Consider the following 16,194-nt stretch of genomic DNA (forward strand, 5'->3'; position numbering starts at 1 on the left):
AAAGGATGATGTTTTCTTTATACACACAGGTTACATAAAAGCAGAGAGAGAAACTGAAGAGCAAATACAATCTGAGTTAATGAAGTTTTCCTGTAAGCATTAACACAGAGTTACAGTGAGATTTTTGAAGAGAAGTATAGATGATGCTGTGGGCTGTCCTACTGGTAGACCTTAGGCTCAGCTTGCATTTTTAAACAGTACAATCAGTAGTGTGAGTGTGAAGATGTAGAAGAAGGATATGCATAGCTGAACATATTGCATATCTGCAAGGACAAATGCTACAATCAACCAACTCATCAGGAGACATTTTTATAATGAACCTGTTCAATAGTTATGGAAATGACTGCCAGATGTTCTCATCTCAAGACTACTCCAGGCACGATGACCCAGAAAGCCCATATAATAGGAAAGGCAAAAGCTTAATTAGATACATTGCTTTGCTCCTCATAATTCCCTGCTCCCAGAAGGAAGAAGGTAAAGTGTGATGCTTCCATCAGAAGTGTGTCTTTCAAAAATGCAGCAACTCTGGACACTAAACCTTCTAGTATTTAACATTGACTATCTTGGGATGGGAGAATTCAAGGACATGGCCATGTTTCTCTTTCCACAATGAATATATATGTCTACTATACCAACTGTTTTGTGAGTTAAATAGAGAGAGCTCCTAAAAAGAGCAGCTCATGGTCACATTTTAAAAAATAGAGGCTAATGAATTGTTGCAAATATTCAAAAGATTGGACAAACATTGGTGAAGTGGTATCTAAGGACTGCTGAATTTTTTTGTTCTGTTTCATTTTGTTTTGTTTCATTTTGTTTTTCAAGACAGGGTTTCCTTGTGTAGCTCTGGCTATCCTGGAACTCACACTGTAGGCCAGGCTGGCCTCAAACACACAGAGATCCACTTGCCTCTGCCTCCTTGTTAACTACCAGCACCAACATTAAAGAGAGGGTTATTCTGGGAAATGGAGTTAGAAGGAAAAGCAATGGTAAGATAGAGTTTGGGAGAAAATAGGTTGGCCTGTCCACATGGAAGGTTTTAAAGAAAATTAGATGGGAGTCGTGATCGCTCAGCCATCTTCAATTTTAATGCTCTGTTTTTTACAAGCCAACAGGTAGAATAGGTGAGGTAAAACCCCTCCCACAAGTTCGTCAGCATGCCAGCCCAATCAGCGGCTTCTTTTAGTCTCTGTAGAGGTGGGACTTCCAATGTAACTGGAACCAGGAGCAAGGCATGGCAAATAGCAGGAGGTGGGCAGAGAGGTGTGGTTATGAGAGGCAGGCCTCAAGCCAGGAGGGTTACACCTCCTGACTGCTGGGAGGCTGCTAAACTCTTTAAATCTATAAACAACATCAAAATGATTATTCTGTGTAAAGGTTAAACCTGGTCACTAGCAATAGACTTTTTCAATTTTACTTCATTTAAAAGAGAATGAAGAAACCAATATTTTGGGTTCTGTGAACTCTCTTCCTGACATGAGGGGGTTCTTAATGATAGAATCTCTGTTTTGATTTTTGAATTATTTATTTACTTAATGTATATAGCTGTTTGGTCTGCATATCTGTTTGTCTGTGTACCATGTACATGCCGGTGCCCAAGGATGTCAAAATGAGGCAGTAGTTCCCCTGGGACTCGATTTACAGATGGTTGTGAACAGTCATGCCTATGTTAGGAATTGACCTGGGATTTTCTAGAAGAAAAGTCAGTGTTATTAAGCACTGAGCCATCTCACTACCTCTATTTAAAATAACAATAATAATAATAATAATAATAATAATAATAATAATAACAATGAGTTTATTGAGCAATAAATTATATTAGATTTTATCATTAATTCATGAATAATTTCATGCATATATATGATCAATTTTTATCAACTCTCATACACACCCTTGTACCCTCACCAGTTCCCTCTCACGTATTGATGCATTTCTTCCAACACAAAGCTCCCTCATACTTTCATTTCCCCCTACCTCCCCACCTGACCTCTGTGTGTGTGTGTGTGTGTGTGTGTGTGTGCTCCACTGAGTTTAATTAGAGTTGCCCCCTTGAACATGAGTCTGGAATTATTTACTGGAACATGGGCAACATATCAACTGCTAAACACTAAAGAAAAGGACATATCCCTCCCCTGTGACTGATACCTTCTCCTAACTCTTGAACGGATGTAGCCTCACAAAGTCCTCTTGAATGCATGAGGAAATTGTGATGGGTCTAGTCTTGCACAGCTCTTGTACAGGTAGCCATATCTGCAATGAGTTCATTAGCAGTTGGTTGTGGTTAATGGAGAAACTCAAAACTGATCAGTGCATAGAAAATAAGCAACTTTAAAGTCCTGAGTCTGAACAGAGGGATCTGGAAGCATCTGGGTCACCACTGCATGGCTCAAGAACACTGGAGAAGAGGAGGAGGGAGCAGGAAAAAAATGTTAGACTTGCAGTGAGACTGGCATTGTCTAAACATGGCCATTGCACCAATGAGAGGCTTTCTATCTCACTGGGGTGTCAACTGAACCTTAATACTGTAATTGCCCAAACTAGTGACAGTGGGGACCATGGGCCCCATGGAATCTAACTGAACTTGATTATTTCTGAGTTTGGTGCTACAGATGTGAGAGGCTTGGGAACATCAGAAACCACCTCTAGATTGGAAGGATTCGCTTGTCCATTTTATATTTTCCTTGAACCAAAAATAATTGCAAAGAATTTATAAGCCCCTGACACTGTACATTAACTTCATAACACTATAAATAGGCCATTAATTTATGTCATAATACTGAGTTGGGATGCAATCAGTTTCTATTATTATATAGTCCCTGTCTTACATACTTTGTAAGCTTTGGCTTCTGGAAATGAATATTAGTTGAGTGTCCAAAGGAAGGGAAGTGGGTAAAGAGGTCCTTATTATCATTTTTAATTAATTTATTTATTTATTTTGAGGCAGTGTCTCCTCATTACTTAACCCAGTCTGGTGAAACTTCTGATCCTTCTGCCTCTGCCTCCTGAGTGATGACATTAGAGACACATGCCACTTTGAGCAGCTAAAATTTAGATGAGGCTGGACAAAGTAATCCTGTATACTCTGATAGATGCAGTGTTTTCAAATTCTGTTTACTTTATAAAACTCGGCAATATGCATTTCCTCATACAGAAACATTAAAAGTACAGAAACCCCATTCACCCAGGAAATCATATGGTTCCTTCTTAAGCCCCAGCCCCCTTATCTACAGGAAGAATTTGGACTCAATTATTGTATTCTGTGAATGTTAACATGCTAATAAATCAGCAAAGCTTTGAAATGTCTCTCTCTATTACTATGATAATTCGCATACCTATTTTGGTGATGGTTTCTCACTGTGAAAAACAGGCCAGAGTCATTTTGAGCTCCATTAAATCCATTGCTTTATAAAGCTATGATGACTCCATGTCCTAATTAAATGGCCATATCTCTCTGTCTTGCATCTTGTTTATACAGATTAATTCTAGATAGGACGAATGGTCACCTTTTGGCCTATACTATGCGATGCTATATGCAATAGTTATTATGATTCTGTGAGTTATTATTTATGGCCTAGCATACCCTGTTTTTGGCAGGGAATGGGAAATGATTTCTCAATGAAAAGACAGTAGGTTTTGTCTTTGGGAGCTGGCTTCATCTGGAACAGGAAGCTGACAGGCATACCATGTGCCTGTTACTATAGAAGCTGAGAGACCCTCCCATGTGCCTGTTACTATAGAAGCTGAGAGACCCTCCCAGCTGTTTACACTTTGGATGGAAAATGGCAGTTTGACTTAAACCAACAATGTGATTCTGGCATATGCAAAGAAGCTTTGCGTGGAGCATGCCCAGTGCAGGGAGTGCACCCTCCCTCCTCCATCACCCCTCCCTCCCCCATCACCCCTCCCTCCCTCTGGATCTCTAAAGATAAGGCTTGAACTTTACACTTGGAAATATCAGGGCATAGTCTGTGGGTTTGTTTGCTTATTTACTTTTGTTTTTCTAAATGTCCTCTTTAAACTTATTTCCTTTAACAAGCCAAGTGCAGGGAAGAGAATCTTTAAGAGCAATATAATGCATTGAGTTTAAACAAGTTGAAGACAGTCTCTGCACTTGGACCTGTCTTTTTTTGAAACCAACAGAAATTATTAGATTCTTTCTCTCTCTTGCTCTCTCTCTCTCTCTCTCTCTCTCTCTCTCTCTCTCTCTCTCTCTCTGTGTGTGTGTGTGTGTGTGTGTGTGTGTGTGTGTGTGTTGTGTTCCCTCCTGAGATGGAAAAATAAGAAGAAGCTCCTCAGACAGAAGTCTGCTGGGGCTGGGAGTGAGAGCCCCAGAGGGAGAAGGACTGAGAAGAGGGGCTTCTTAGAGCATGGATAGCAAAGGTGCTAGGATTCTCCAGGGCTCAGCTCGCTCTGAGGATCTGTGCCCTGGGCTGCAGCTGCGGAAGATAAAGGCGCTACCCGGCTCATGAAGGCCACCTGGATCAGGCTTCTGAAAAGAGCCAAGGGAGGAAGGCTGAAGAGTTCGGACATCTGTGTAAGCAAGAGGGCTTTTTGTTCCGGGGGAGAGAGTGTTTTCTTTGCTTTTCCGTTGTTGCAGCAAGTGCCTGCTGAGAGGGTGGTTTGATTTAGTTAATAGGCTCATGATTGCATGAGAGGGAGCTAGGGAGATTCCTGACATTTTTCTGAGCTCCCCTTCCTGCGCTGTAATTTATTACCAGAGGAAATCTCTCAAGAAGGTGTTGTCTCTCAAGCAAGTAGCCAGCTCTCACGAAATATCTGTGTACAGGTATTTTTAAAAATGTTCTCAAGAGAGGGAGGGAGCAGGCTGGAGTGTCTTACCATATTGTTTGAGAAGGGAGCAGGTGAAGAATGGTGTAAAGAAGCATCCTTAAGATGATAATGGGAGTAGAATCACGGCAGCAAGATTACAGAGGAATCAAGTTTGGAACTCGGCAGACACCCTTTGATGCGTTTGGTTGGTCTCTCTGTGTGGAAATACTTGTTCCAGCTCTCAGGCTGGTGTTGGAGTTATCCTTGAAATGTATCAATGCCCTTCAGCTCTGCACTGCACCACAGAGTTGGTTTAATGATAAAAGAACTGGTAGAGGCGTCCAGAAAGGATACTTTCTGGTAAATGAACCTGGAGAAGGAATGGCGTCTCAGCACACACAGCTTACCTAAATGAAGAATGTGCAGGGCAAAGGGTGATTTTTTTCTAGGTGGGTTGCTGCCAAGTGGTTTATTTTCTCCTCTTTTCAGGAATTTACAGCCTATTCCAGGAAGCAAACTGTCACTTCAGTGAGGCTTTTCCAGTTCACCCATCACTCACCGGATCTATTTCATAAAATACATTCTCCTCTGCAGGGTTCGGCAGACTCCTACACCAGCCGCCCATCTGATTCAGATGTGTCTTTGGAAGAGGACCGGGAGGCAGTACGCAGAGAAGCTGAGCGGCAGGCCCAGGCACAGTTGGAAAAAGCAAAGGTAAAAACCACATCTTTAGGAGGAGGAGGGGCAAGGTGCCCCTGAGGGGCCTGCCTGTGGATGTATCCCCTGAATCTCCTGCCTGATCTACTGTAGTACTCCATCAACTGGCTTAACACAGGCATAATTGGGGGAAATGTGATATTAATAATAATCTTTAATGTTGTTTTCTAATCCAAGCAACGAGTTTCCGTGGTGGGAGGTTAATTTAAACACAAACAAAGGGATCTCCAAGTACACAAAGAGGAAAAACTGCATGAAATACCAAAACATTTTACTTCATCTTGCCAGTAAACCATTTCTGTTTAGAAAACAGTGTAGATACTAAGGTTGATTTACACAGTCTAAAACAACTGTTCTCATAAAGTTTACCTCATAGGTGGTTTTCAATGATCTCCTTATATGTTTATTTATGCTACATATACAAAGGAAAGCAACAAAGGATTTCATTGATTAAACTGACCTACCCCAGAAAGTTTTTCTCTTTGTTCTGTGATGGAGTGTGTGCTCATGGTGGAGCAAATGCAAGCCTGTTCTGAAGTGTGCAAGGAATTGATCCCAGGGTGAGTTTCACTCAGGCTGTGAAGTGGTGACAGAGCTCATTACGGTTGCCATTGAAATTTTATTATCTTCTACAGATATTTGAATAATAGTTAATTTAAATAGTTAAATTAAAACCAGGGATTGTTGTCCACAATCTATGAGTGTGTCTTGGTTTGTAACTTCTGAGTGAACATATTTCAAAATGGTTACTGGTTGCCTTTAAAAAAAAAAATCACTACTATGAAAAAGAGTAAGTAGGGCATTGATCTTGCTAGGAAAAATCAGGGCATTATCACAAGGTTTCTGCCTGCTGCCTCATCTCTATGTGTGTTGCTATGGGAATGGCGGGCTTGACTTGAATGCATGGACAGACCTTGTGTAATATTCATGGCTTCTAGAACAGCCGCTGTAGTGGTTACCAAGCTACTGCTGGGAGACCTTGACTTCTAAAACATTAACATCTGGCAGGAAACCCAGCTCAGGGTCTCACAGCCTTAATTGCTAGACAGGCCTTAAGAACACAGGTAGAGAGGGCTCTCTTTTCTGGCAGTGAAAACTGAAAAGCAAAATGTAACCTGATTGCCATTAGCTTACCTGTTTCCCTGCTACAAATTAGCCATTGGAACAAACTATGAAGCTGAAGGTAAAGAACTGAAAATAATGAATGCCTGGTAACATCAATGTGTCACAAGGCTACACTGTCACAGATACATTTTGTGATTCAGAACCTAATTCCACATTCTATCTTTTGCACCTGAACTTAAAGAAAAGTCAAGAAAAAATTAGCAGTGTTTATTTCAAAAATAAAATTGTTCTGCTTGCAGCTAACTTACATTCACCAAATTTAAATTGTTTTCCATGGTCAGCCCCCCCTTTTCTTTTCTACACCCCAATATGTTATAGATCTGGCCATTGAAATCTTTAATTATCCATCCAGGATATTTTTGTCTGAGGCTGTGTCCTTTTAAGTCAGGGACTCACTGCCTTAGCTACAGAAAACTCTAACTCTTTCACCCCTAGTGTGCTTCAAAATGCGGCTTCTAAGTCAAGTCAAGTTCATGTTCCTTGTCTCACTGCCCAAAGAGACTCTAGATGAAAACAATGTTGAATATGAAAGGGCAAGAAAGACAGTTTAAAGTAAAGGCAACATAGTGGGAAAAACTTTTTCCTGTGTTTAATTGAAAGTTTATTTATATCTACTTGTCTGTCAAAGTGGGTGAGTACCTTAGAACTTGGTTGTTCCAATGGCTAAATCTGCAGTGAATAGCTTTGAATTTGTTCTGATGAAAGAAGTAGTGAGATTTAAGCATTTATTTCAGCTCATGCCTGGATGGGTACTGTTTTTTAATTCTCCTTGAAGAGAGGAGGCAAAAACAGGATCAGAGCTGTCTATCTCTTTATTATATAATCATCCCTCAAATAGAATGATGTTACAAATTGGTGTTTTCACTTGGCCAAAGGATGAAGATAATTCATATGTGTGATGCATGGACTAGACTTGGTGTACCTCTGCTTTTGGATTCTGGTCCTATATAAAGAGGAATGACATTATCCACTAACTGCTTTAATGGTATCTATGTGAAAAAAAAGGAGTTGGCAAATAGTGAAACTAGAATCACTGCCTTCTGAAGTTCAATGACCTACCAAAAGTTATGTAACTGGGCAGTGATGCAACCACTAGGACCCAGAATTTTCCATACCACTTTGTTTTGACCTTTCTGGAATAGAATGTATTAAGTAGGCAGAGGGCAGACTCGGTTTTGAGGCAAGTTAGTGTCAATGGATGACTTTGGTTTTTACCTTGATGTTTCTAGGTACCAGATGCATTTTGACTTGTCCAGTTCTGTCATCCTTTGTGTACACTGTCTTACTAAAGTTCATATGGTTGAAAGTGTTCTAAAAAGTAGTAATAAGAATTTAATTAGTTCTCACAGTAATCCCTTCTTCATGAAGTTACATACTGAAATCTAATCTGTCATTTAAAGTTAGTTTGGCACATACTATAAACCAAATAAGTATTTCTTGGATGAATCAGAGAGGGATAAATTCTTGTGAAACTGTAACAAGGGTAATTTTGTACTTAGGTACTTTGGCGATTTCTGGTTCTGTTTATTGGAGGCTACCACTGGAACTCACTTTGTACAATGGCTCAAATTTGTTCCCAGAGTCCACATATTGGAAACTGAATCCACAGGGCAAATGTTGAAAGCCAGGCCTAATGGATGGCATTTAAGTTATTAAGACTCTACCCTTGAGAATGTATAAATGTTGCTTCTCAGTAAGTTTCCTACCTTAGAGTTTGGCCTCTTTGCTTTCTTGCCTTCTCTTTGTTCCTCTGCTATGGGAAAGGGCTTAGAATCCAATGGTGCACGGTCATGGCAGGGAAACTACGGAGTAGAAGCTTGAAGCATCTTCTCACATCACTCCCCCAATCCAGAACAAAGAGTGATGGATCACATGTTAAAGTCCAACTCTCTTTCTACATTTTAGGTAGTCTAAGATCCCAGCCAGGGACTGGTGACACCCACCATGGGTGGGTTTACCCACTCTAAATAATTACTGTAACCCATACAAACCCCACAGATGCACCCAGAGGCCCATCTTCTGCTCATTCTAGATTTTGTCAAGCTGACAACAGTGGGCATCACAGTCCTCAACAATGATGGCAAGCAGCCCGATTTTTCACTTTTTGATCTCAAGAAGTATATGAAATAAATGTATGACTGGTATTTAATAAACAACTTAAGAGACATGTGAGTAAATGATAGTTCATGCCTGTAACTCTAGCACTTGGGAGGATAAGAGTTCAAACCCTGTTTGCACAACATTTTGGAGACTCTTTCTCCAAAGAATAAGGTAGATAAACTGAATGGATTTTAAGTATACTTAGAATTGTACTATCCTGACTACAATCAGCTTTAGGACATTTTTATTTGCTTCATAAGGAACCTCAAGTACAGTCAGTTATTCATCATCCTTTGCAACTCCACTACCCTGGAAAGCCACCAATCAACTTCCTCTCTGGGTATCTAGTCTAGATGTTGAATATATTCCTATGGAATCAGGCTGTAGCTAGTCCTTTGTAACTGCCTGCATTCTCTTACATAATGGTTTTATTGCTCATGCAATGGCATCTATCATTACTACATTTTTTGATGTCAAAGAATTACAACTGTAATTCACATTTGACAAATGTATCAATGAGGAGGCGTTTGGATTATTTATGCTTTTCAGCATTGTGAATAAGCCTGCTGTGAACCTTTCTACAGAAGTTTTTTCCATGGGTGAGAAATATTTTAATTCATTATGTGTTGTCTTAGTTTGTCTCGTTGCCAAATTGATATACCTGGGAAGAAGAAGCTTCAGTCACCTCCCTCAGATTGGCCTGTGGGGGCCTCTAGGGAAGTTTCTTGTGGGGCTGCTGATTGATGACAATCCCTAGGCAGGCAGTCCTGTGCTGTATAGGAAGGCTGCTGACTACAAACCTGTGACCAAAAGGGAAACGGTACTCCTTTGTAGTCTCTGCATCAAGGTTCTGCCTTGACTTTAACTTAGAAGTCAAATAAACTCTTTCTTCCCAGAGTTATATTTGATCTTGATGTTTGATCAGAGCAACAAAGAGCAAACTAGGACATATATCCAGTTTGTGTATATATCTAGAACTGAAATTGTTGAATCACACTTTTTTTTATTGAATGAATAATGTTCTTTTTCACCCTCTGCACTTGTCAAGATGATGTCATCTGCCCTGTAGGTAGAGACTATGTTGGGAAATCTGGATGTGGAAGGGATTGGAGAATACAGATAGAATAATCTGGGTGTGATGTTCTCAGAGAAGACCGAAACTCAGTGTTTTTTTTTTTAAAGGTTTATTTCTTTATTATATGTAAGTTCACCGTAGCTGTCTTCAGACACTCCAGAAGAGGGTGTCAGATCTCATTATGAGATGGTTGTGAGCCACCATGTGGTTGCTGGGATTTGAACTCAGGACCTTTGGAAAAGCAATCAGTGCTCTTAAGCGCTGAGCCATCTCACCAGCCCTGAAACTCAGTTTTGACTGCTCTTTTCAATATGCCTGTCTACTAAAAGGGTTGTCCTTGGTATGGTTGGTATGTAGGAAAGACCTTAAGACCAGAGCCACGAAGGACAAATGGGAAGTCTTTTGCCTACGGAAAGCTTCTGTTCTTTGGGGAGAGATGTCATACACATGAAAGGTCTGATAGGCAGAAAGGAAAGCATGGAACTCAGAGGGCTGGGGTAAAGACTCTTTCTTAGAGGAAGTAGTATCTTAAAACTGGACCTTCCAGGATGGACAAAGGAAGCTTCATGTCTGAAAGAGAAAGCAAGTGGAGTGTGAAGCAATAGATACACCACCTAGCTCCTGGGATGTTTATAAAGGCAGCTGAAGACACAGAGCCTTCCAGCAAAAGGTTCACGTTTTTTAAGATCTTACCAACTGGAACTGTCTTTGTAAAACCCTCACATCTAATTACTAGTTTGTCTGGGTATAATGTTCAATAATGAAAACCATTTGCCTTCGGATGGGTGAAGGCGTTGGCTTGTAGTTGAGTTTCCAGAGCTGTCTGAGCACAGTGGTATTCTGTGGCTATGATGTGGGTATGTTCAGTTCTCCTGTGCTTGAGGAATTTTGTTTCCTTTGGTGTTTTGACAGCTTGGCGTGATGTGCCTTGGTGTGAATCTTTTTGTTTATTGTGCTTGGCTTTTTATACATACATTGAAAAGGGCCAGTAACTTCAGTTCTAGAAAAGAAATCTCAGTTTTTCTTTGATTATTGTCTTTTGGTTCTCAGGTATTTAATGAAGAGAATTCTTCTGAAGTAGTTTTTTCTCTATCATTTTGTTCTTAAATTTTTTTTAAACTTTTCTTCTAATCCATCAACTGGAACTTTTATTTATTGTGGAAATTTTAATTCTTATTGAAATGTGTAATTTCTAAGATTAGAACCTGACTATCTATATATGTCTCTAAGTATTGGCACATTTCCATCAGCATGAATTTGCTTATTGTTCAAAGATACATTAGCTTACATTTTCTGTTCTTTTCATGATAAATAAATGTAGAGGTGCCAGTGGACCTATGTCAAGCTGGTAATAGTATTGGGTAATATCCTAATAGTTAGTGTCTCCAGAGGCTCATCTAATGGGTAATTCAAGATACTGTTAAGTTGATATTCTATACTAAACATCACCCCTAATGTATGCATGGCCATGAGTTGCATCCCCCTCCAAGCTTAACAAAACAAGAAAGAAGAAGCTCCAGGGTGATCAGCATTCTCCTCTTGTGTTGCACTTGATAATGCTGTGTTAGCTGAAGCAAGTCACAAGAATGAGCTCAGATCAGTGTAGACAAGGAGCTGCCTCGCACATGGATCTCTGCTGACATCTGCCCTGTCCCCTTTGCATTCTTCCTCCCTTTGGAAGAAGAAATACCTCGACCTTTAAGCATCAACAGCTCTGTCACCTCTTCAATCCTGGTACTTTTTTTTCTTTTTTCCACGTACTACCAACCTTATCATGCAAACTTTATCCTCAATTTCTTTAATTCTATCACCCCTTAACTTTTAACCGCTTGAACATGATTTCTTCATTGATGGTTTCTCATGATATTTCTGTCACCATGTTTACTGATCTTCAATTAAGCTTTCTGTGACTTCTCAGCCCATCACCAAATTTCTTTTTACTTCTCTGGTCTTCTAGTAATGTTTCTATGGATGTGATAAAGATAGTAGTAATCAAAAGCAACTTGAGAAGAAGAAAGTTTATTTGGCCTTACAAGGTGAGGTCCACCATTGAGGTAGTTCCAGGCAGGAACCTGGAAACTGGAACTGAAACAGATGCAATGAAGGAGTGTGGATTATTGGCTTTCTCTTTATGGCTTGCTCAGCCTGTATTCTAACACAGCCCAGGACCTGTGGACCAGCGGTAGGTAGCATCATCCACAATAAACTGGCCCTTCCACATAATTAATCTTGATTAATGAATCCTGACAACCTCCCACAATCTGATGGAGATAATTTGTTTATTGAGATTCCCTCTTCTGAGCTATGTCTCTATGTGAGCTATGTCAAGTTCACAAAACCTAACCAGTATAACTGGCAAATCTCTTGTGTTATGGATGTTGACTACAGTTTAAAAAAAAATGCCTAAGTTAGCTACCTACATCATTAACTAGCCAGGCTATTTGTCTTCAGATATCCTTTGTATATGGCTATGTCTCTCTGTGTGTGGTATGCTATTTGTGAGAGTACACAGGCATGTATGCCAAGGAATGCACATTCAGAGGCCATGGAAGGACACTGGGAGTCTTCCTCTATCACCTTATTTTTGCCCCAGAATCTCCCTGTTTCAGCTTTCCTGGCTGGCCAATGACACCTAGGGATCTAATATCTTTGTTTCTCCAATGCTGGGGTTATAAGCACCCGTGACCTTGCTCAGTTTTTCAAGGCTGCTAAGGATTTGAACTCTGTTCCTCTTGCTTTGGCAGAAAGTACATTCCCTGAGGCCTTATTCTACATCAACTTCTGTTTTTCCTAACTGAAGTATAGAAGTCTCTCCTATCAAATGCTCAGTTCAGGACTTAGCTCTTTTGGCATCTTGTGTCCCCGGTTTCTGCTGAAGAGCTACCAGGGGAATCCGGTGAGCATCGTGATCGTCTGAAGAAGCAAGGGATGCCCAGGATGTGTGGTCTGTGGGTTCTACCTGGTATTCATCCAGAAGCTCTCTTCCCACTCAAGTTTAGATTCGAATTTCTGTGTACATTACCTTTAGATATAGTTTGTCTACCAATATAAGTTTTCAATAGAGGCCCACTTGTTCTCCTCAAGACTTCAGCCATCACTGAGTCTCAGCTTTTGCACTGGCTTCTCTGCCCACTTGTGGATGTCTCAGATCTCCTTGGCATCTTTCAGTTCTGCCACTCATAAGAGTGGAACTATCCACCTTTTCCTTCAAACTCATCTCCACATGTTCTCATTACATCATTGTTATCTCCATCTTCCCAAGGCTGAAGCCTTTGTACAGGGTTCAAAGAGTTAACAATTATTTTTCCTGTAAAGGGACAGACAAGAAATATTTTAGGTACTTTAGATCTCTGTTGATGCTCAACTCAGACAGACATGAATTTAAATTCCATTTCCACCATGATCCAGTGGCTTTATCTGTTTATATATTATATGTTGTAGTGGTAAATTTGACTGTTTGGTTCCCAACTGGTGGACTGTTTAAGAACTGTTAGGAGATATGGTCTTCCTCAAGGAGGTGTGGCCTTCAAGGAGGTGTGGTCTGGTCTTCTTCATGGAGGAGTGGCTTTCTTTAAGGAGGTGTGGTCTTCAAGAAAGTATATCATTGCTGGTGGGCTTTGAGGTTGTAAAAACTTCTCCAGGCCCTGTCTTTCCCTCTCTCTATAACGTTTATGGATCACGTATAAACTCTCAGTACTGATTCAGAACCATGCCTACATGGCTGCTACTGTTCTTCCTGCCATGATGATCTGGACTCACCTTCTGAAAATAGAAGCAAAGCCTGGCGATGGTGGCACATGCCTTTAATCCCAGCACTTGGGAGGCAGAGGCAGGTAGACTTTGAGTTTGAGGCCAGCCTGGTCTACAGAGTGAGTTCCAGGACAGCCAGGGTTATACAGAGAAACCTTGTCTCAAAACAAAAAAGGAAAGAAAAGAAAAGAAAAAAGAAAATATATGCAAGAACCCTCCCCACAATCAAGTGCTTCCTTTAAGATGTCTGAGTCACGGTGCCTCTTCGCAGCAATAAAATAGCACCTCACACGGTCAGGTCATTTTCCCACTTGTAAAATGCCAGTGCTTCTTGCTTCTCAGAACTGCAGTGCTCACAACAACCTGAGTGAGGTAACGTGTGCTTCCTGAACTTCCTGTTACCTTGGGCATCTTGAGATGGACATAGGAAGCAGTGTTTGGGATGCCTCTCATCCCTAAGCCTGGTGTCTAAGAGTAGCTTGGTAACCAGAAATTGTACTGTTCTCCTTGTTGTCTTTGAGTTAACTGCTGCTGCAATACCCTACTTTGTACAGTCACCATCCTGTTCACATGACTAGTTTCTAATTTGGTGCTGAGTGTCGTGGAGCAGATTTGTGACATCTAATAGTTGCAGGCTTGAGTGAGGTATGACCAGCATTGCCACTCACAAGTCAGTCATCCTGGGTCATAGTGACAGCTCAGGTTACACTCCTACACATTCCTATGCCCAGGGCATACTTTCTCTCCCTTGAACAATGACTGAGTTCCCTCTGAAGATGTGCCTTCTACTTTATTGAACAGAGCTGATTGCTTCCGCAGAAACCAAGTGCAAGCTAATGCTCTCTTCTGATGTTCTTTTCTGAATGGATCTGCATAATTTGGGAAAAAACTCAAATTCTGCTCACTATATCTTTAGGTCCATGAAAAACTATATCAGTGAGCTCTGGGTTTATTTAAGAGATCCTACCCCAATGAATAAGGTAGAATGTGAGGGAAAAGTCCATGTCAGCCTAAGGCCTTTACACATATATACTCATGTGCACAATCCCATACTACATGTGTACCCACAGACATTTGAACACATACATGCAAATACACATACACCACACATTTATGCAAGCAAAGCAAAAAACAAAACAAAACAAAACAAACCTGTACTCTCAGTTAAGAAGCCTTATAAGGACTGTTAACATAATAAAGAGACTTCTGGCCATTTCAAAACCATAAATGAATAGGGGAAAAAAAATTATACACTTTGTGGGTCAAACCTTTTTCTTTCATTCTCTTAAAGAGCTGTCGCCTAGCATCTTTGCCATATCGTAAACAGAGCTATAAATACACCACATTTCCTTGCCTGTCCCCTTCTGATATGAGCAGGGATCAACACAATGCCCCTTATGCAGAGTGGGTGGAGTCTCTCTCCCCTTTGTTTTTCTGAGGTTTGTCTCACCACAGCTGAATAAAAAGTACCAGGACTGTGGTAGAGTCGAGTTTATTAAGTTGCACAGGATGGGTGGTATTGCATTGCTAGAGGGGAGTCCAGCTTACATGTGGCTTCTTCCCTCAAGTGCGTCATAATGTATTTGTGATTCTGTTAACGTGTGCCACTGTTCTAAGTAAGAGTGTGAGGCTGATAGACTTGGAACAGGACATACGCTCTAAGGGTGTTGAGCAGGTAGACTTCACTACTACTGTGCTGGAGAAGGTTCAGAGGGCAGTATGGATTAAGATGGCCCCTTCTGTCATGTGACCTTATCTGTGGGGACACAGACTTTGCTAATCAGTTATATGCTCCTAGACGGTGAGCAAGAGGGTTACCTGAGGAGGTAACATGGAACATGGGCATTTATTCTTATTTAATGTTAAGTCTCACTTAACCTTGAGCTTGTCTTCAATTGAAGAAATATTTTTGCTCCCCAAACCTGTGTGTGTGCATGTGCACACTTCTGTAGAGGTGTTGGTATTTGTATGGATAGATACATAAGCACACCATGCTTGCAGAGGGCAGAAGTTGATCTTAATCTCTTTCATTAGAACACTATCCACCTTTGGTTTTATTTATTTGTTTGGGTTTTTTTTTTTTTTTTTTGAAACAGTCTCTCAATGGTACCTGGTGTTAACTGATAAAAATAGATTAGCTAGGGAGCTCCCAGAATTCTCCCGTTTTTGCCTCACCAGTGATGGAGTTACAGGTACAGCCAGCTTTTTACCCAGATTAGAGGGTCTGAAGTAACATGTTAATGCTTGTGCGGCAAGCATGTTCCCTGCTGAACCACCAACAGGTAACCATTACTGTTTGTGTTAATTTAGAGTCTCTGTGTCTAACTTCCCACTGAATAACTAACCTGCCTTGGTCCATGTAACTCCTCTATAGGAGAAAAATGGAATGTAGAGCAATCCCATGCTATCAATGAAGAAAGTGTGATATTGAACAGTGTCATTCAAGGTCATTGAGCTACTAACTGGCAAAATTATTGTAAAAGCTCAGCTTTGGTGCTTAAATTCTTTTATTTAACCAGTCACCCCACTCCTACTTAGTAAACACTTTGTTCTTTAACTATGAACTTGAAAATAAAGCAGAATAACCATCAAAATAATTTTTAAGGTCAAACCAATACCTATGCCTTTTTCTATTGAGCATAAGTAGGACAAATGGAGTT

General features: G+C 40.6%; 1 protein-coding gene across 9 annotated transcripts in view; it reads left to right on the forward strand.

Annotated features, from left to right (window-relative positions):
- Cacnb2 (calcium voltage-gated channel auxiliary subunit beta 2) overlaps window positions 1-16,194 on the forward strand; it is a 376,672-nt gene that overhangs the window by 257,054 nt on the left and 103,424 nt on the right. For 7 of the 9 annotated variants that reach the window (XM_031369058.1, XM_031369060.1, XM_031369064.1 and 4 more), the window contains one exon: window positions 5,362-5,481. In XM_031369058.1, the coding sequence (XP_031224918.1) occupies window positions 5,362-5,481 (120 nt within the window). Of the gene's footprint in view, window positions 1-4,219; window positions 4,532-5,361; window positions 5,482-16,194 lie in introns of those variants that run through there. The other 2 variants (XM_031369061.1, XM_031369065.1) reach the window with 1 other exon arrangement.

The sequence above is a fragment of the Mastomys coucha genome, unplaced genomic scaffold (genome assembly GCF_008632895.1).
Source record: "Mastomys coucha isolate ucsf_1 unplaced genomic scaffold, UCSF_Mcou_1 pScaffold15, whole genome shotgun sequence".
NCBI lineage: Eukaryota > Metazoa > Chordata > Mammalia > Rodentia > Muridae > Mastomys > Mastomys coucha.